The sequence below is a fragment of the Gossypium hirsutum genome, chromosome A12 (genome assembly GCF_007990345.1).
Source record: "Gossypium hirsutum isolate 1008001.06 chromosome A12, Gossypium_hirsutum_v2.1, whole genome shotgun sequence".
Lineage (NCBI taxonomy): Eukaryota > Viridiplantae > Streptophyta > Magnoliopsida > Malvales > Malvaceae > Gossypium > Gossypium hirsutum.
Window position 1 is genome coordinate 101,305,740 of NC_053435.1, and position 23,534 is coordinate 101,329,273.

Below are 23,534 nucleotides of genomic sequence, written 5' to 3' on the forward strand. Positions count from 1 at the left end.
CACTTATCTGATCAAGAAACAAAGTGATAGGTGGCTACACTTATCTGATCAGGGACAAGTGATAAGTGATCATACGTAAGACCATAGTTATACTATGGCAAAGTGAAAGTGAAGTACTCAATTTTCCGTGACCGTTCCCTAATTTGATTAGGATGGTAAGTGACAAATGGGCCCAAAAGAATTAAAGTAAATGGATAAGTGGTAGTGTATTTATATCAGGACGATGTTGTTATTCAAACTAAAGTGATATTTTCATTGCTAAATTGAGAATTTCATAAATGTGTTATTGAATGGTATAATCAATAAACATTGAGTTAAATGGTAAATACGTATTAGTTTTGAATTGATGTCATTGAATTGTACGTGAATTAAATGGAAATTGCTAGTGATATGATTTAAATTATGAGCATGAGAAATTGCGAATTGAATGAAATGGAAATGAAGCATTAAATTGCATGAGTATGTATCGGGTCTCGCAGGCCCTAATTATTATGATTATAATATTTTGAGGATATATTGTGAAAAGTTATAGAAACATGTTAATTATTTTGAAAGTTTTAATTTTGATGAAATTTTATAACTCGGTTAAATACGTTTACAAGTGTATGTGTTTTGGTAATGCCTCGTACCCTATTCCGGTGTTGGATACGGGTAAGGGGTGTTACATGATAATCTTGACATAATTCCATAAGAATCTAAGTGTAATCTAAGGCCTTTAAATATGGAAAGTGACTTTACTTAACCTGTAAGTAACAATTCTTCAAGTCTTCAATTTTAACTCAATCGATCTTCATGTTTTGGGCTCTAACTCTTCTAAAAATCTCTACACCAAATATCTCAATACTTTTTTTTTAAAATAACAGTGCATCAAGTTGTGGCCATAGAGGCAACTGCAGAATTTTTCCTTGCTTTCAAATATGGCAACAGTTAACACTGTTAAAACTCTTTTATTAAATTTGTTGGTGTAAAAATTTGAAATTGAAAAAGAATACTCACTTAATATCCATATAACAAATAACATTGTAATGGACCTCAATTTAATAGAGAATTTTTATAGTGTTGAGGTGTCAAATTATTTCAAGATTTAAGTATAGAGATTAAATTTGAAATTTGAGCGCACTATGGATCAAAACTGAAAATTAACTAACCTTTTATAATCTAAAAAAATAGAGGGATTAGAATTGAAATTTATCCATTATATTATTATGTCAAAAAAATGGAAAATGGACAAGTGTCAAGTAAATGAGGCCCTAAGCCCTCCTTTTATATATAGTAGTGTAGATTAGAGCTAATCATGGGTTAGGCTGGGTTGATGCCAACCAAAAAATGTGCTTAAAATTTTATCCAAACCGGACCCGATCAGCCTGTATTCAAATTTTTATATTATTTTTTATATAAAAATTTTAAAAATATAATATATCAAATATACTAAAAACATTAAAATAAATGTTTCCCAACAAATTGAAAGTACATTAAAAAATGTCTTTATACTTAATAATACTAATATAGTTGCAACTTAACAAGCAAGTGCCTTTAAAATAGTAGCAAAATTAATAAAACAAGAGTTATACAATATCCAAACTGATAAGTGTCTAAAGTAACATATTTTAGCCTCATTCTTAGTACATTTTGGGTGATTAAGTGGTATTAATTGTGAATTATATACTCGTAATCCTTTAAATTCATATTTTGAAGCTTTATCGAGCACTTGGGAACCATAGGAGCAAAAAATCAAAACACTGGAGCAGTTTGGAAACTACACATAGTCAATAGTTTTTCATAGGGCTAGACTACAATGCGGTGTGAGCCACATAGGCGTGTGGACAAGGCGTGTTGTAACAACCCATTTTCAGTGAACTCGAAACAGTGGTTTCGGGACCACAAATCCGAGTCGGAAAGAAAATTTTTTTTTATATTTTTGTATGGTTAGTATTTTGATAGGAAGGTCATAAGAAAATTCTGATAACAAATTTTTTTCAATTTTGTACTTAATTACGGATATGACCAAATTGCATAAAATGCAAGAGTTGAATTCTAGTAACTAGAGGAATCAAATAGCTATGGAATTCAAAACTTGAGGTCCTTATATGGTAATTAGACCATTAAAGAAAAGTTAGTAGATATTTTTGATAATTCATCCATTGAAAATTTTAAAAAAGGCAAGGACTAAATTAGAAAAGAGAAAAATTAATGGATGATAAATAATTAATAAGAAATAAAAATCATTTTATATCATCTTCTTCCCCAAATATTCCATGGAAACCCTAGGAAAGAGAAAACAAGCTTTCTTGGCATAATTGGCTTCGAATAACACAAATTCAAAGCTAGATCGAGGAAAAGAGAAAGTTTCGGATTAGTAGATTTTCTTGTACGAATTATTATCGAGGTAAGTTCATGTAACTTATTTATGTATATTAACATGTTTGAATTGAATGTTATATTTAATTTGAATGAAGTAAATGTTTATGTTACTATATGAATGTTATAAATATATGAATGATCACATGATAGAAAATGTCATTAAAATGTTAAGTTTCGTTTGAATAATGAAAATCGATAGATACATGTGATTTCCTGTATATGAATGTAAATCTGCATATGTTGCAGATTGGGATTTAGCTCGGACGAGTAATCCCGATATAGCCTCTCGAGCATATTGATATATATATAGTTCCTGCGAGCATCCTGATCGATAGTGATCTTGTATTTGTTACACATTACCGCAGCTCTTTGTGAGCGTCCTGACATACGTTGGTTGTGATCCCGCATATAATGAGGACACAAACACAGCTCTTCATGAGTGTCCTGTTAAGCTCTTTTGAATTCTCTGTTACCTTATCTGAAGCTCCTTGATATTATCTCTTTGGAGATATCTGAAAGGCTCTATAAGCTTTCTGAGTAAAAACTCTTATGAGTTTCCTGTTTAGCTCGGATAAGTGTCCTGTTACATGATTATATGGCTCGTTTGAGCATCCTGACATGTGGCTCGAGAGTGTGCTCCCTGAATAAGAATTGACAATTTATAGATACGTACACTTTGAGTGTACTATTTAAGTATTCATCGATATTTCAATAATTCAACGGATAAAAATCCTAACAAGAGAAAGCGATGAGATAAATAAAATTATATTTTGAATGATTCTGAGTAATCTGATGAATTGTTTTATGATGAGCTCATCTATGCTTATTTGATATACATGAGACTTATGTAACTAACTTGTTTGATTGAGTGTATGTGTTTAGGCAATTTGCCAAGTTGATGGAAAAACATATTATTGTATTCTTAATTTTAATAAATGAGATTGGTAAGTTTAATTCCTGTTATACGAACTTACTAAGCATATAATGCTTATTAATTTTATTTTCTCTGTTTTATAGTGCTCAGAAGCTCGCGAAGGTTTGAGATCGATTGGAGCATCATCACACTATCCACTAACTTGTTTTGGTATAAATAGTAACCTCATTTTGGTATAATGGCATGTATAGGTAACTTAGCCATTAATGACTTATAAATGTTACTTGTAATCTAGATATTGGAATGACTAGTAATGGTTATGTTTTGGTATATCTAATAAGGTTATCCTATGGCAATATCATGAGTATATATTATGGATTGATTGAGTTATGCTAAATGAATATACTTAATAAAGATAGAATTATAAATTTGTATGCATATAATGATATACCATGTTAGATGTTAAAATTAGTTTGGTTATAATGCTTGGATTGGCTGGTATATACTTGTAAGTGTTGGTGTAGGTTATTGACAAATTTGGGTGAGAAATAAAGCTAGGAAATGTCTTTATTTTGTTCATACAAGTAGACACATGGGCGTGTGTCTTGACCGTGTGTGACACACGGGCTGGCACATGGGCGTGTGGTTTGGCCATGTGTCCCCTGCATCTTAAAATTTAGAAACAGAATGCTCAGAATTGAGCACACAGGTAGAGACACAGACATGTGTCTCAGTTGTGTGAACCCTGCACCTAACTTTTAAAAATTAAATTGATCATACGGCTTAGTCAAACAGGCGTGTGGCTGGCCGTATGGCACAAGTCAGAGAGTTACATGGGGTCGAACACGGCCTGCAACACGGGTGTGTCTTAGGGTCACACCGGCGTGTCCTTTGACTACACGGGTGTGTGTACCCTGTATTAAAGAAAAATTTTAAAATTTCACGAAAAATTCTCTGAGTCCCCCATTTAGTCCTAACTCGATTCTAATACTCATATCGGGCCTCAAGTGTTCTTTTAAGTGACGTTATGAATAATCTCGAAAATTGAATAATAATTGTCATTAATTATCTATAAATGTTATGACAAATCCAGTAAGACTCTGTAACCCTGTTCCGGTGACGGACATAGGTTAAGGGTGTTACACGTGTAACTCGCTAGAATCGTGTACGACACCAACAAAGATTTTTTATTTTTAGTTTTTTAGCACTTTGAGAAGGCATATATAAATAAATAAATAAAGGAGAACAATAGTCATCTTATTTTTTCACGAAAATTATCCAAAGAACACCCTTGAAGTTGATTTTGAAACAGTTCTCTATCAAGATTGAAGATTCCAAGCTAATTTGAAAGCTAAATGTAATAGCTCAGTTTTTAGTGGTTTCGAGACCATAAATTTTATCGTGTTAATTCGTAAATATTATTTTTAGAGTATTAATAGAGTCATTATAGTCGTATTAAAATTTGGTTAACAAATATTAATGTTTAGTTTGTTAATTAAGAGAAAAGGACCAAATTGAAAAATGTGTAAAGCTTGTTAATTAATATATTTAGGTGATAATAAATGAGGAAGGGATTAAGTGATAATTAAGCCATAAATAATGAGTGGAATGACAATTAGAGTTAAAAATGAAAGAAAATTTAATGATAATGGCATAATTGTAAATTTGTTGAAATTAAAACAAAATTAAAAGAAGAAAAAGACATTTTCTTTTCATCTTTCTATTTTTCATTGTCGAAACACCATGGGAGCTTAACTTGGAGGTTCGACCACTTTATAGTCTTGCATGTGAGTTCAATTCTTATCCGTTTCTTGTAATTTTTATGTTTTTGAGATCGTTGCGACTAGGTCCAACTAGCCTGTACCTTCGATTTTGAAACTGTTAAAGATTGTGAATGTTTCCATTGATGAATATATATGATTTTAGTTTTTAAGCGATGAATTTGAGATATTGGTTGATATTTAAAAGTATTTTGTTAAGTAATTTAGATGAATTTTCTAATTAGGGACTAAATTGTTAAAATAGTAAAAATACAAGGTTTTGTTGTGAAATTATTGCAAAAATGGGCTGAAATGAATGCCATGAATATTTGAATAGCATGGGTTTTCATTAAAAATGGTCAATTTGCATGTTTTAGGCTTAAGGACTAAATTGAATAAAAGTAAAATGTTAAGGGCAATTTTGTAAAAATGTATAAAATAAATTTCATAAAATAAATTGTTTTATTGTTTGAATTAATAAATTGAATGAAATTATTAATTTAGATCAAGGTCGGGTGGAAAATTGAGGAGAATAAAAAATTACCAAAATGCCTATGTACTATGGAAAATTACCAAAATGTCTATGTACTTTGACATTTCTGCAATTTAGCCAGGTAAGTTCATACGGTTAAAATTTAACATTTTTATAAATTGATGATTGGTATTATATATGTTCTATTGTTGAAATTGAATTGTTGTTGGAAATATATTATTGAATTTAATGCTTAGTTTGGATTGAACGCAGGATTTGAGTACATTGGTGATTTGGTGTATGACAGGGGTTTGGAGTGGAGATGTTACTAGAGGGAGATATCGGCATTTTACCCAAGTAAACTGTGGTTCAGTATTTGTTGAGAACTCTAGTTTTTTACCTATTATTTGGCGTAATTCGGGTGGATTAGCTCTTACGAGCTTCTATTTAGCTCTTATGAGCTTCTATTCAGCTATTTTGAGCTTTTGTTAAGCTCTTATGAGCTTTTTTTAGCGTGATCCGGAGGATCATATCTTATGAGCTTTTGTTGACAATATAATTTTGCCCGTAAGTCGTTCTTCATATGGAAAATCTCAGTAAGTTAATTTGTTTAATGAATTTGAAATTTTTTGTTATTTATTGAATATTGACATGAACATAAATGAATTCATCAGTTGAGATTGTGGATAATGCTTAGGTTTGTGCTAAGCTTTTGGTTGCATTATGTCATGTTTAATATTAATGATATACATTGACATGGTAATTGGTTTAATGGAATTACATTGACATGGTAATTGGTTAAATGGAATTATGCTTATGTTCATGAAAAGGTGGTAAAATTCAAAAGGTGTAAATTATTATAAAATGGTTTATCATGTCATTGAACCCAAATGAGTTATATACATAAATGCACTAGATGATGATGATTAGGCTTATGTCAAGCTTGAGATTATGATTGATGTATATGTTTATGTCTAGTATTATACAAATGAAACAATAAGTTCGGAATTGAAATGTGATATGATGAAAAGGGATTGATGAGTTGAATAATGTGCTTATATATGAGAAATTATGTATGTTATGGTTGAACTTACCTATGTTATGAATAAATATATTAATTAGTTAATTGATGTTGTTATTTAAGTTTATGTTTAGTAAATAGAATGGAAAGTAAGTAAAGGAAGTTATTCGTAGTTTTATGAAAAGGTTAATGATGGTGTAAAATGTTTTATAAAATTTTATTATGTTAGGAATGAATATATATGATATTGATAGACTTACTCATTTATAAGTTAGTGGTTATGTAGTTTATAAATTTTGAGGCATTGTATAGCTTTATATTTGTCATAAAAAGTTTATAATTGAATTGAAATATTATGTTTAAAGTTTGTACGAGCTCTCTAAGCATTCATTGCTTACGTAGTTGTTTATCCCTTACTTTATAGGTTATCGAAAGCTCGATTTAGTTGCAAGCTCGTCAAAGATTTATCACACTATCCAACGATTATGTCGGTAGATTTTGATATCTTGGTTAAGGTTATACTGGCATGTATAGGTGGATTATGTCTAATGTTTAATTGATGAGTTTGGTATATATATGTCATTTTGGTTGATAATTATGGCATGGAATGTTGCCTTGAATTTAAGGTACTTAAGGTACTATTGATATCTTGTTCGCTATGATTAATATGGTCAATTTGACGCATGTTTAGACATAACCAAAGTTGGTATATGTTGCATCGATCTCAATATAGCCAAGACATGGTATGTTTTGGAAAAGTTTTAAATAGACATGCATGATTGAAATATGGTATGCCTAATATGGTAAGGTTGGTATGTGTCAATTGTGTTATGTATTGGTATGGAAACAAGTCAGTTGGTAAATAGTATAAATGTGGTCAAATGTGGCGAGATTATTTTTTATATAACATGGAAATAGTATTGAGATTAATTAGGTATGTATAGTTAAGGTTTGAACAAATATGCTCATGTATATATATATAAGTTTGATGCTAGGTGATTGAGTGCCTTTTGGCATATTGGTTGTATGAACATTTGGTATGGAGATTAGTCACTCTTTGCATAATTTGAGTATGTTTAAAGGTCTTGTATACATGTACAAATTTCTTATAGGTTTACGTTTGAAAGGGTGAAAGAAATGGTTTGGAAGTGGTCATTTTCTTGTTACACGGCCTGAGACATGGGCATGTGTCTCAGCCTTGTAAGTCACACAGCCGTGTGAACCCTATAGTTTGAAGAAAATTCTATCTTTTTCTATAAAATTATAAATGTTTCTAATTTAGTCCCAAATTATTTCTAAAGTGATTCTAAGGCCCCGAGGGCTCGAATAAGAGACGTTATGCATGTGTTTGAATGAACTATACTATAATATATGAAATGTTTAAGAATGAAAGTTTTTAAGTTACGGTTTCCCAGTAATGCTCAGTAACCCTATTCCGAGGATGGATATAAATGGCGTGGCATCACAGTTTTATACAATCCATTCACCTTTATTTAATATCAAATTAGTGTGAGTTTGGATAGACGATGCATTTACCTATAGTTAGTGTAAAAACAACTACGACAGTTAGATTAAATACTGTAGCATGAAACAAAAAATAAACTAAACGCACCCCACCGCACCTTCCATCCAAACCCACACTTAATCGGGAGAAATCTTACCACTAATGTTGGTTGCTATCCCTGCCAACCTAATCACTCTTTTTGTTTCATTAAATAATCATCTTCAATGAAAGTAAATATATATATGTACGATGAAGTTATTATTATTAATTTTATATTTGTATGATTTTTATCCATGTTCCATATTGAATTAAATATTTATTTATTAATTATAGAATAAAAATTAAATATTGCAATATGTTTTAAGTTATTGTACTATTTATATATTTGGAATTTAATCTTCATACTTTTATTTTTAAAAATTTAATCTTTCTACTTTAAGAGTTTAAAAATGTAAGTTTCTTTTTTAATGTAGAAACAAGAGGTAAGTTTCTTTTTTAATGTAGAAACAAGAGGGTACTTGCTTCACAATCAGAAACTATGGCTGAAATAGTGTTGTGACCATTGTTTCAACCACGAAACCAAAAGTGCATAAATGTAAAGTTGAATACCAAAATTGTTTACATAGTTCAAACTCAGTCTACATCTATGGGACCTTACATAGAGCAATAATCTACTATCTTTCTCATTGTACAATAAACTATTTAAGTCTTAACATCGGCCTAACCCTCACCAATTTAGTGGCCCCACCGTTGTATAAAAATAATGCATACATAAAACGTTCATAACTTGAACAAATTTGTGCTCTTTCTATTTCTCGATCTCTTTAACCTAGACAAAATTTAAGTTTATATACTATTTAAGTTTTGCTTACATAAGAGTCATAGTCTAATCATTTTTTTTATAAAGTAGAACAAAAAAAATTAACATATGATAATCTTGACATAATTCCATAAGAGCCTAAGTGTAATCTAAGGCCTTTAAATATGGAAAGTGACTTTACTTGACTTGCAAGCAACCATTCTTCAAGTCTTCAATTTTAACTTAATCGATTTTCATGTTTTGGGCTCTAACTCTTCTAAAAATCTCTACACCAAATATCTCAATAATTTGTTCTAAAATAACAATGCATCAAGCTGTGGCCACAGAGGCAACCGTAGAATTTTTCCTTGCTTTCAAGTATGGCAACAGTTAACATTGTTGAAACTTTTTTATTAAATTTGTTGGTGTAACATTTTGAAATTAAAAAAGAATACTCATTTAATATCCATGTAACAAATAACATTGTAATGAACCTCAATTTAATAGAGAATTTTATAGTGTTGAGGTGCCAAATTATTTCAAAATTTAAGTATAGAGATTAAATTTGAAATTTGAGCACAATATGTATCAAAATTGAAAATTAACTAACCTTTTATAATCTAAAAATATAGAGGGATTAGAATTTAAATTTATCCATTATATTATTATGTCAAAAAAAATGGAAAATGGACAAATGTCAAGTAAAGAAGGCCCTAAGCCCTCGTTTTATACATAGTAGTGTAGATTAGGCCTAATCATAGGTTAGGCAGGGTTGATGCCAACCAAAAAATGGGCTTAAACCAAGCCCGATCCTGTTCGCCTGTATTCAAATTTTTTATATTATTTTTTATATAAAAAATTTAAAAATATAATATATTAAATATACTAAAAACATTAAAATAAATTTTTCCCAACAAATTGAAAGTACATTAAAAAAGTCTCTATACTTAATAATACTAATACAGTTGCAACTTAGCAAGCAAATGCCTTTAAAATAGTAGTAAAATTAAGAAAACAAGAGTTATACAATATTCAAACTGATAAGTGTCAAAAGTACCATATTTTAGCCTCATTCTTAGTACACTTTTGGGTGATTAAGTGGTATTAATTATGAATTATATACTCCTAGTCCTTCAAATTCATATTTTAAAGTTTTGTGGAGCACTTGGGAACCATAGGAGTAAAAAACGAGTGACAATCAGAACACTAAAGCAGTTTGGAAGCTACATACAGTCAACAGTGTTCCACAGGGCGAGACCACAAGGCCGTGTGAGCCACACGGGCGTGTGGACAGGGCGTGTAACTCGCTAGACTCATGTACGACACCAACAACGATTTTTAGTTTTTAGGTTTTTGGCACTTTGAGAAGGCATATATAAGGAAATAAAAAGGGAGAACAATAGTCGTCTTATTTTTGCACAAAAATTACCCAAAAGAACACCTTTGAAATTGATATTGAAGCAGTTCTCCATCAAGATTGAAGATTCCAAGCTAAATTAGAAGCTACACACGGTCAACAGTGTTCCACACGGGCGTGTAACTCACTAGACTCATGTATGACACCAGCGGGGATTTTTGATTTTTAGGTTTTCAGCACTTTGAGAGGGCATATATAAGAAAATAAAAAGGGAGAATGGTAGTCCTCCTATTTTTTCATGAAAATTACCCAAAAGAACAGCCTTGAAGTTGATTCTGAGGCAGATCTTCATCAAGATTAAAGATTCCAAGCTGATTTTCGAGGAATTTATCATGAATTTCTTTTATTTTATTGGTCATACTATATTTTTGGTATATCTTCTTACGAGTATGGACTAATTTTCTAAATACTTATGGGAGATGAACCATAGGATGGATTCTATTATTTGATTTCCAATTTTAAGCAATAAAATCTTAGTTTCTTTGTTTTTGACTATGAATTCTGAATTGTTATTGGGTTATTATTTCTAAGGTTTTAACCCATATTTGATGTGCATGAGTTTGAGGTTGAATAGACCCGTCTTATGATTAGATATTGCATAGTCGAGTGGAGTTACATGCAATCCTAGAAATAAGACGGCATAAATCTATCGGATTAGAGTCAAATCTAATATGTAAATCTATAGAACGAATTAATGCGACAATAACAGTTTTAATTAGAAAGAAATTCAAATAATCAATGTAACGCCCCTAACCCGTATCCGTTGCCAGAACAGGGTTTCAGAGTATTACTACCATTTACATATCACTAAAAAAAATTTAAATACTTACCAATTCAATGCATCATATAAATAAATATATTACCATTCAATCAACAGTTTGACACTTGTATAAGCATCAAACAGCAATATTGTTAGTATACTTGCACATATCTCATATAAATTCAACATTGATATATCTATTTTCTCGACATATCGCACTTGAGTTTAATAATAGTCTCAACTTACATAATTTCCTTGTCTCAACATATCAAAGATAACCATATATGTACATGTCATGAAACATATCATGCTCTTACCGTTTCTTTATAAGCATATATCATTCATTTCATTATATCAATATTTCATGCTCCATCATTTCCATATATTTTATGTATATTTATTCCGGTAATAGCTTATATCAAACTTAACATAAATTATATTCCATGTACTTATACTTATTTCGTTTATCTATCTTCATAATTACTTCATATAACCATTCGTCATCTAATACATATTACCTGAATATCAATTGTTCAACAGATGTTAGAGCGTCTCCCATCCACGGCCTTATTTATCTTTGACACGATGCCATAGTGTCTTTCAACTATGGTCTTACTCATTTTCTGTCATGTTGCCATGGTATCTTTCAACCATGGTCTTGTTCATTTCATATCACGTTGCCATGGTATCTTTCAACCATGGTTTTACACATTTCATATCAGGTTGCCATGGTATCTTTCAACCATGGTCTTACACATTTCATATCAGGCTGCCATGGTATCTTTCAACCATGGTCTTACACATTTCATATCAGGCTGCCATGGTATCTTTCAACCATGGTCTTACACATTTCATATCAGAGAGCACACTCCCGCGAACCTCATCCTTACAGTGGGATTACCAGTCCAGGCTAAATCCCCTGTAATATAAACTCATAGAGTATTGTCGGGATTACCAGTCCAGGCTAAATCCCCTGCAACAACAATTACTCTAATGAGCTTGGATCTGAATTACCAGTCCAGGCTAAATTCAGACCCTAATTCAGATTACCCGTTCGGGCTAAATCCATTTTATACGTATTCTTCGGGAGGGCTATATCAGAATAGGATCACCCGTCCGGGCTAGATCCTTTTTACCGTCAATTCCTTTTCAGAGATCCATCGAATTTTCCTTTCATTCAACTGGGATTTATTTTCAATTTATATCGAGTATTATCAATATTTCATCAAATATCATGAATTGAACATTCAAATCATATTTTCATCACATAACCACATATTTCAAGTATTTAAAATACAATTCAAGTTACACAAACTTACCTCATTGCTTGTTTGTGTTTATAATTTCATTAATCCGATATCTTTTCTTTTCCACGATCAAGTCTCATATTTGAGTCGTCCGGATCTTTATAAATAAATTTGATCATCATTTTCATTCATTTCATCTTCTAATGCATTTAATTAATGCTCTAGGCAAAATTACCATTTTGCCCCTAAACTTTTAATTAATGACGATTTCATCCTTAGGGTCAGGAAAATAAAATTCTTGCAATTTAATCCTTATTTCCAGCTATTATTCTCATATATATTGATAACAGTCCATGAATTCTATAAAATATCAGAATTTTCCATAATTTCAACACTTTTCAATTTAATCCCTAAAACATGTTTTCCCTCGATCTTGAACTAAATTAATAATTTCATTCAATTTTGTAATTTAAATAATAAAATAATCCATTTCATGCAATTTGGTCATTTTTGACATTTTTACAAAATTACCCATAAGTTTTACTTTTATTCAATTTAGTCCTTAAGCCTAAAATATGCAAATTAGCCATGCTTAATGAATATTCATATATGTTTTCCTCCTCCTCCTCTCCATTCCACATCATTGATGTATGTAGCACACTTGTAAGTAACATTATCCATAATCTTTATTATTTACTTTTATGAATATTCAAGCTGTCCATCTGTGTCATAGTCACTAAATTATTTATATCTGGAGCTATAGGACTCAAAATTAAGATCTGCTAATTTTCCCTGAAACTAGACTCATATATCTTATTACCATAAAATTTTCAGAATTTTTGATTTATTCAATAAGTACAGTTTATTCTTTAAAGTTACCCCTATTCTGCTGTCTGACAGTTGTGACCCTTCTTCACTAAACATTAATTATCTCCTTGTACAGAATTCGAATGATGTTCATATTTATTTATATTGAAAATAGACTCATTCAGGATTCTAAACATATAAATTTAAGCCCCTAATTATTTTTATCCAATTTTTTTATGATTTTACAAATTCAGAACAGGGGAACCCGAAATCATTCTGACCTTGTCTCACAAAATTCCTCATATCTCATGATTTAGAATTCCATTGCTTACATAATTTCTTCTATAAGAAACTAGACTTAATAAGATTTAATTTCATATTTTATTCATCCTATAATTAGATTTCTACAATTTTTGATGATTTTTCAAAATTAGACTACTACTGCTGTCCAAAACTGTTTTAGTACAAGATATTAATTACCATGTTATAACATCCTTATTTTCTTTTTCTACACCATTTCTCATCACTTTCTCTTATTTTTTCTTCACTTACATATCAAGAACATAGGACCTTATGTAAGAAAACTCTACTATAACATTATTTTCATGCTTTATCAATAATAACAAACTTAAAAACATATTGAAATCTTGATGTACTTACCTTTTCTTATTGACTTCAATCTTTAACTTGATTTTTCTCTCTCCTCCAGCTTCGATTTCTTGAATCCAACTTGATATTCTTGCTCTCCATCATCTCCTTGCTATCTTTCTCTCTTGATGGCTATGGAAATTCTTTCAATTTTTAGGTGAAAATAATGAATTTTTGGTGGAAGGACTAAATTGTAAAGAAAGCAAACTTCTTTTCTTCTTCTTATCTTACGTTAGTTTGCATGGGAAAGGAAATGTGTTGATAATTCTTCATCTTTCCTTCCTTTTATACTAAATAAATAATAATATAATAATAATAAACATCTCATAAAATATTAATAAAATAATATTTATCTAATTAATTAATTTAAAATATCATCAACATAATCATTACATTCTAGAATTCTCTCTCTTACTAATTGACCATTTTGCCCTTCATGATCTTTTAGAATTCCATCCTTGAGTCATCACTTAATTTGGTAAAATTGCGATTTAGTCCCTCATAATTTTTTTACCTATTCAATTTGGTCCTAATTCATCAATTTTTCTTGGTTTCTAGATCATTCCACCCTTAAAATATTTGCACCATTAGTCCTTCAACTTTTTTATATTTACACTTCAACCCCTTAAATTTTGAATATTTACTCTTGTGCAACAAGACTTTTCTCATCTTTGCAATTTAGTCCTTTCTTGATTTAATATATCATAATATACTTCTCAATGTTGACATCACTCAAAAATTCCCTTTTTGTCACTTTATTTCCTTATTTTACTATATCACGGATAATATTTTACTGTAAAAATTTTCGGGGTATTACAATCAACTAGAGTTAGTTGTTTTTATGCTCATAAGTTAGGGATTTCTACGGATCAAGGAAATTAAGAAAATAAATTGCATAAATTGGGTTGAGAATTTTAGATGAATTCTAGGTGGATTCTTACTTGAGTATTGTTTAGTTTTGATTGATATTTATTATTTTCATGATTATTTCTCTGACGCATTCGTAGTTAATTTAGTAAGTTAATTTTAGTTTTAATTAATCTTTTGAATTTTTAGGTTAAATAATAAAAAGACGATAATTACTAGTAATTGTAATATTCGAGGGAACGATATTTGTGCTCACCATAGTTATACTATTAATTGATAAGTGCACTTACCTTAGTTGATTTATTAGTTAGTTTAGTAGACATCATAAACAATAACAACAAAATAGTAGTAATATAATAGTAAAAAGGTAATAAAATAACAATAAAATAGTAACAGAAAAGAAAGAAAAAAAAAACAGTTCAGGCTGAGCCCAAGCAAAAAAAATCTTACCCAAGGCCCGATCTGTTTAGAAAACAATATTATTTTTTGTCTAAGCTCATTTTTCGGGCCTACATTTTTGTCCAAACCCTCTCACTTTTTGAGTGAGCCTTCAGGCCTAGGCAGGTGGCCCGATCTATGATCAGGTCTAGTGTAGATCTCTTAAAAGAAAAAAAAACATAATGTAAAATTTAGTCTCAAAGTTTATACTTTTTTTTTATCAATTTGGACCTTATTTTTTTAAGCTACATTTTTTAATGATGTTAGCATGGTAGTTCACGTGCCATACCTACTATGATGACACGTGTCAATTGTGTTATTCACCTTCATTTTTTTGATATTTTAAAGATAGAATATAATTTTAAAATTAGAATACATTATTTAAATAATATCAACAATTTTTTTAAGCTACATTTTTTAATGATGTTAGCATGGTAGTTCACGTGCCATACCTACTATGATGGCACGTGTCAATTGTGTTATTCACCTTCATTTTTTGATATTTTAAAGATAAAATATAATTTTAAAATTATAATACATTATTTAAATAATATCAACAATTTTTTTGAACAATCTCTTTATAGGTTTTGATTCTACTCTTGTTTTACACAATGTCTAAAACTATCTATAATCCCTCCTAAACCCATAAATAAAAGAATAATATGTTTCAGCGCATTTGAAACTCAAGTCCTCTTATAAAGACAATAATGCCCATGCCAATCGAGCTAAGAATCAATATATATAAATAATTTATAAATTTAAATATTTAAAATACTTCAATTACACACTCTATCATGCACGAGTCTTATAAAATTGATAAAATTTTAACAATTAAAAATAATGTCATATTAATGGATCAAATTTTAATTTTATAAAACTATTAAATATTTAAAAAATTTAAATATTATTATTTCAAAGATATATTATTTATAAATTTGAAATAACTAAAATAATTAATTTGATTATTAACTAAAATTATGTAGATGAAGAGATCAATAACAAAAATTGTTATATAGATTGTGCAATTTATGATGCACTTATGCTGGCTTGGGATGTGAAATGGGATAATATCATTGTTGAAATAGATTGTGCTCAAGCTCTTACGACAATCTCGGATAAGTTTAATGGCAAATTGAATAGGAATTTAGTGATAAGAATATAGGAGTTTTGTAGAAAAGATTGGCAGGTGACTTTACAGAATATTCCAAGAGAAGCTAATGTTACAACTCATACTCTAGCTGGTGTAATGCAAAAGTTCTTGTATGGTTCAAGGAGATCCCGACAGAAATCATTGAGCAATTTCGAATTTATAGGTTATTATTTTGAAATCAAAGTGATGATTAAGTGTGGTTAATCTTTCTATTTAATTACCAGAATCAACAATTAACCTATTTGCTAATTCTATTTGACTTAAATATTAGTTAAACACTACCCAAGTCTCAAATTACAGTATTGCTAAAACAAACCTGTGATGTATTTGAAAGTAGTTAATATTAAAAATGTTACTTTGAAATATTGTATATATCTTTCTCTATAAATCACCAAATTTATCAATTATATTAAATGCCTTTGTTACAAATGTAGATCAATTATGGCAAATCATATCATACAGATCCTATAGTTATTTTATGAAAAATTGTATAATTTTATATAACCATATATGAATTAACGCATATTGTCATCATCATATGATTATTTTTTTTAAAATTAATGGTTGTTATATAAATTATTTATTTTATCACAAGCTTTATATTCACTTATTTAAATGAAGAAATTTACTTTTGTTTTTTAAAATTAAAATAATAATTTTAAAAATAAACAAAAAATTTCGTTTATTCAATTAAAATAATAACTGCATAATATGTAAAATGACCTTTTAAGGTAAAATAGAGATTTATAGCTTTTGCGAATGGCTAAATTCCCTTTTAAACCCATTCATGTTTGCTAAATTGTCAACATTCTTTAATCACAATTCAAGTCTTCATTGTTTTGAACTTTTTTAAAATTAAGAAATCCTTTTATTAAAATTACAAAATTAGACCTTTCAATAAGAAATCGAATAAAATATTTAAGTGATTATAAAATTTATTTTGTTGAAAATAATTATAAAAAAATTATTATTGTTATATTCCAAAGTCCAATTTTATAAATAAATATGATAATAGAAAATATATTTTAATTTTTATTACAAATTTTTTAAAAACGATTAAATAATACATACAATAAACTTATGCATCACACATGAAGAAAACTAGTTTTACATATCTTAAAAGACAAAGAGAGAGATAGCGGTCCAACTGAAAAGCCATGGATTGCGTCATGAAAACATGTTTGTCTGAGTTATTAAATTGAATTCGAGTATTTTAATACATGAATGGTTTGTAAATATAAATGTAGGTTGTTTTTAATTATTTAAAAATGAGAACAAATAATTATATTAAAAAAAGAAAAGTGGAAGAATATTGATGTTTAAATAAAAACAAAATGATAGAGCAGGTTGGGAAATAGAAAGGAGAGATGATTTGGGTTGGGAGAAATGGGAGTCAACAATTCAAACCACATGGATTTGAATTCAAGCAGTTTGATCTGTCAAAGACATATAATATTATTAAATCCGTTGAATTCAGTGCAACCCCAAAACTAGATTTTATTTGCATTTTCATCCCCTAATCACCCTTGACATTTTTTCACACGTATTAATTGTAAAGCTGAAATTCTTCCTCAATTCATACGTTAGGATAAAGTTTTAGAGATTAGGTTTAAACGTGTAGTTTCTTCATCGGTTTTACAGTAAGAAAGCAAATGTTCGGTTATAACCATTTCTAAACTCAAATTACCTTTAAATAATATCTTAAAACTGTGAAAATATCAAAATTAAATTAAGCAAGCAAAATGTTATTTTACAAATTAGACCAAATAACCTATTTCCCCATTAACATATAATTTTTTTTTTTAGAAAAATACATCTCTAAACTCTCATATCTTTATATTTTTCTTCCAAATGTTAACTAAAATATTTCATGGGAATTATAATGTGATTTGTTATGTTTAAAAACTTAACATATTAGTTATAATTTCATTAAAAAAACAATAATCTAATTCTTTTTAAAAGATTATTAGTCAAATTCAACTCTTTTTAAAAGAGGAAGACTGAATTTAACTCAAAAATAATAATGGGTAAATTAGTTTCTAACCGTTTAAGGAAAACAGAGCAAACTTGCTATAAAAAATGAAGAGTTAATTGTATGAGATATTCTCTATTACTTTAATTATGCCTTCGAACTATTAATGTTATATTAATAAGGTCATTTCATTATTAAAATCGTTAATTTAATCGATAAAATGATATGTCAAATCTTATGTAGCTAAAATTAAAATAAAAATTTTAAAGAAATAGAGCATTATCACACAACTTTTAAAAATAAAAAAAATAAAAGTAAAAGAAGAAGAAGAAAGCATTTGTAGAAGCTTCGAAAACCTTAAAACATTTAAAAATTTCATTTTAAATTATGCTACATAAAATTGGATGTGGCATTGATAATTAAATTAATAATTTTAATAACGAAAAAATTTGATTGATATAATTAAAATAGTTTAGATATGTAATTAAAATGATTTGAATTTAAAGTACTAAAAATGATAAAAAAAAAAAAGAAACAAAAAGAAGGCGAGGTGAAGAAATAAATGGAATATAGTGATACAAGTAGTTTATTGACTTTTAAAAACAACGTGGTTGAAATCCAAAATCCGACCAATTGATTTTAAAACAAATTTATTTAATTAAATCACACCAACTAAGATTATTGATTTGTTGTTAAGTAGTCAAAAAAGTAAAGAAGTTTCAACATTGTTCTGCAGTTATGTTAATGTTGCCATGTGCACTCCTTTTGTTATTTATGTTATAAACTAACTAATCAAGCTTCAACGTGAAACTAGAATCACTCATTTTAAATACAACAATTTGATACACACACACAAACAAAACCTAAAACATCAATACTTTTTCTAACTAAAACATTTTTTTGGTGCAACCCTTTTTTCTTTCTACTTTTATCTAATGATTTTAACGTAAAATTTTGACTTCGCATATCTACCACTCATTTCAATTATTTTATTAAAATTAAAATTAAGTCATATAATTTAGTAATTTTTAAATTTTGTATTTGGTAGATTGGTCATTTTTTTATTCCGTAAGTAACTTTAAAATTTTGTTATATGTCTCTTCTTCTTCTTTTTTTTAATATTTATTTTTTAACATTTTACTATATTTTTATAGAATACTTATTAACTCGTAACCCTATTTGTGGAGTCTAAAAATTCAGCTAGTAGTGTACCAAATATTTTCCCATACTTTAAGGGTTAGTATTTGGTAAACTGGTAGTATACCGGAAAATTTTTTTAGGGGAGGCCGGAATTAAATTGTAATTTTTAAATGATTACATAAAAAAATCATTTTTAGAGGGCCAAAGTGTAATTTTACCTTTACTATTTTAGAATTTTAAAAATTTTAAAAGGCATAAATGAAAAAGTTTTCATTTTAGGAGGCCAGGCCTTGCTAACCCCTTGGATTTGCCCTTGTCCACAAATAATCTTAAAAAATAGCCACGTCTTTTTTTTTTAAAAAAATATTTATCTTTTTAATGTTTTACTATATCCTATAGGATATATGTCAACCCCTTAATATTATTTGTAGAGTCTAAAACCTACACTAATTGTACCGAATATTTTCTCATACTTTAAAGGTGCATTTAGATGGACAATAAGATGGGCTCCGATGAAAGTGGTGGCAATGAAATTAGATTTTATAATGGTGAGACTAAAATCAATGGTTAAATATGTATTTGAATTCAAATGCAATTGTGGCAAGAAAAAAATAAAATAAAATTTGTAAATAATACATATTTGGATTATTTGAAATTATTAACAATATATTATATTTATTTTAAATTATATTTTTAATAAAATAATAGTATATTACAACACTTTTATCTATACCTTCATTGTTTTATTTTTTAAAAACAATAATTTACATTAATATATAAGTACGTTAATAACTATTTTAGAATGATATTTAACGTATAAAAAGTAATAATTTTATTTTATATATTTATGTAACATTTTAATCAATAAAATAATTTTTTATAATAATTTATTATGTTAAATAATATTTTTGTTGAATAAATTATTAAGATGTAAAGTGCACAAAACATAGAAGATATACTTTGTGCAGTATTTACATTTCACTAATCCTGCACGTAAAAAAACCAAAAAGAAAGGGACAAAGTTGTAAAATGGGTGTGGTCCAGTGAACATACTGTAACTGTTACCACTGATAAATTGAGAAAGCGATTGCTCAAACACACCACACTCGTGTCATCTAAAGGTTAAAATTTAGCATAAAAAATTGGAGGGGAGTCGTGTAACCCAAAGGGAAAGCGAATCCCCTGCCCCCTCTGCATGCCTGTATCTAGAGGTGAGCCTGGCCGGGTCGGACTCAACTAAAATTTTAGGTCTTTTTGTTAGATTTGGACTCAGCTCGACCTGAAAAATGGTCTTAAAATTTTCTCAAGTTTGACTCAGATAAAAATACTAAAATTTGGGCCCGACTTGGCCCACCTATATTAATTTTTATATAATTTTAAAATATATATAATGCATCAAAAATAATAAAAATATCAAAATAAATATTTTCCAACAAATTAAAAATAAATTTTAAAAAATATATATACTTAAATAACACTAAGATAGATGCAACTTAACAATCAAATGTCTCTAAAATAATAATAAAATTAACAAATGTCTTTAAAATAATAACAAAATTAATAATAAAATAAATTTTATACAATAACAACAAAATAGTAGTAACGTAATAGTAAAATGGTAACAAAATAGGGAGAAAACAATAATAAAAAAATTTAAAAAAGCAGATTTTTTTTCTTTTAGTGTATTCGGGCCGGGCTCGGGCGAAAAATGCCTTACCCAAGGCCCGGCCTATTTTTTAAATGGGCCTTATTTTTTGCCCAAGCCTATTTTTCGGGCCGATATTTTTGCCCAAACCCTCCCAAATTTCGGGCGGGTCTTCGGGCCGAGCCACCATGATCAGGTCTACCTCTATCCCTCAAGTACTTGCCATTTTTTAATTTATGTAACTCGTATCCTTCTTTACAATAATTTATTTTTACTATTTAACGGTTCGAGCAACTACAAAATAGGATTCAAACATAGTAAATAAAAAATCGAAAAGATCCAACCTTTACAAATACATATGTTATGATTGAAGATCTACATATTATAATTATGCGTGGTTTAAAAATACAAATTTAATTCAAGATAGTTAATTATTTAGTTTAAGGAAATTTATCTCACCCATAACCTATGAAATTTTTTAGACCATAAAAGCAGGTTGATGGTGTAATATATATCTTATAAAGAATGAAGAATAAATAAATTGATATATAAACAAATGATATACTTATCAAATAATTACCCCTAGTTTGATGTTTGAAGATTTTATTCAAGAACTACCTTATCAAAACTCAACTTAATTTGCGCAGTCTTCTACTATTTTTATTTTTATATTTTTTAAATTAAAAGGATAATGAAATGATTTAATTTCTTATTTATTATCACAGTTTTTTTTTATTATCAATTTTAGTTGTAGGATTAATGTGAAATTGAAAAATAGTAAAAAAAAGAAGAAGAAGAAGAAAACCACGCGGCATAATGTGATGTAGGGGGCACAGAGAGGGGCAGAAGATTTGCATTCATCATTGCCAATGATTTGGGAGCAGAGTGTCTAATGTAATGGATTAAGTGCTGATTGGTTGATTAATTATTGGGGTGTGGAATGTTTATAAAATCTAAGGGGCCCTCCTCCACTAAAATATATGGCTACAATGAAAATATATGTAAAGGTGAGGGGCCAAATATAAATTTGTTAGACAATCCGCTTTGGAAGCTTATAGTGTGTATCCTGGAAGCTCTGCTTCTTCTTCCCTTATAAATACGAATCCACCACGCTCCCCAATTTCCACTCAAATCCATCAGTTTTCCCTTTTTTTAGTCTCCAACTTCCATTTCTCTTATCCGGATTGATATCATAAATACCAAAATGGCATGTTCTGATGAAACATCAGCCCAGTTAGAACTTATCAGGCAACATCTCTTTACTGATTTTGCTTCCATGGAAACTCCACCACCCTTCTATCAACTCTCAAATTCCGAGTCATCTCATGTTTATAGCCCGACCCGGTTAAAACAATCGAGTCTCAGCCAACGTCGTCCTTCTATTAACGTTATGATCCCACCCACAAGTTTTAACATAAGCCCAAACCCGGTTCCAGATTCGGCTGCGGTGGCGGTTGAATCATACGAGAAAAGTCATTATAGAGGTGTTAGAAGACGACCATGGGGGAAGTTTGCGGCTGAAATTAGAGACCCTAACAAGAAAGGGGCAAGGGTTTGGCTTGGAACATTTGACACCGCCATAGAAGCGGCAAAAGCATATGATAGAGCTGCCTTTAAGCTACGCGGTAGCAAAGCTATACTGAATTTTCCTCATGAAGCAGGAAAATCAAATTTCTCAGAGTCAGGAAAAAGGAGGAGAAGTGTAGAGGAAGGAGAAGGAGAAAAGAGAGTGAGCCTGCTGGAGTGCAAAGCAGGGAGAAGAGAGGAGGAGGTAACGGTGGCGGAATGTGGAACGCCGTCGAATCAGACGGGGATCGGGGATAATGAAGATATAAATGAAATATTCGGTGGCCCACTCTTATCACCCTTATCATCGTTTCCATGGTTTGGGTATTCCAGGCTTGAGGTTATGTAAAAGCTTAGCAAGGAATGTGGCTGTGTTTACTTTTTTTAAGTGTTTGGTAATTAGTAGGGATGGGATGCCTAAAGCCTAAGCATTTTCAGATCAAATTGCATTTGTTCTTTCTTCTGTTTACTTTAATAAATAAAATTGTCTTCTCCTCTTCTTTGCCCATGGCTTTAACATTAAAGATTAGAATCCATTTCCTAATATTTTTGTACTACTACCTTAGTCAATGCAGTGTGTTTCACAATTTTAGACTGTGGATGACACTAGTGTAGTGTAGTGTAGTGTGTTTGAACAAATGAGTGCCGTAATTTTTCAAATGCTGCTAGAAGGTACAGTTTGTTGACTGGACCACCCATTTTAAGATTTTGTCCTCTTTTTTTTTTTTTGTCCTTGATAAAAAAAACATTATTTTAGTTTATTGATTAAATAAATATAAAACTAACATTATTACAATTTATAGGTTAAAAATTGAAGTAAAAGTGAGAAGAAGTTGAGAGTGTGACATGAAGTAAATAGTAGTTTTTATAAATAATAATATTTATTGGAATTTTTTAATAAGTACGTACAAGATGAATGAAAAAGGTAGAAAGGAAATTGGGTGAAAATTAAATTAAATGTATTCATGATTAATATTTATAGGAACCGACAAAGGCATGTAAATCTTGTATACCAAAAACAAGATGTTTAAATTCATGATTTTTTTAAGAAATAAATTATTAAATGTGTGGTATTGTAAAGTTTCA

General features: G+C 29.2%; 1 protein-coding gene across 1 annotated transcript; it reads left to right on the plus strand.

Annotated features, from left to right (window-relative positions):
• Window positions 1-21,781: 21,781 nt before the first annotated feature.
• On the plus strand, window positions 21,782-22,954 carry LOC107933462 (ethylene-responsive transcription factor ERF105). Its single transcript, XM_016865675.2, has one exon. The coding sequence runs from the start codon at window positions 22,087-22,089 to the stop codon at window positions 22,795-22,797; it is 711 nt and encodes a 236-aa protein (XP_016721164.2). The 5' UTR covers window positions 21,782-22,086; the 3' UTR covers window positions 22,798-22,954.
• The last annotated feature ends 580 nt before the right edge of the window (window positions 22,955-23,534 follow it).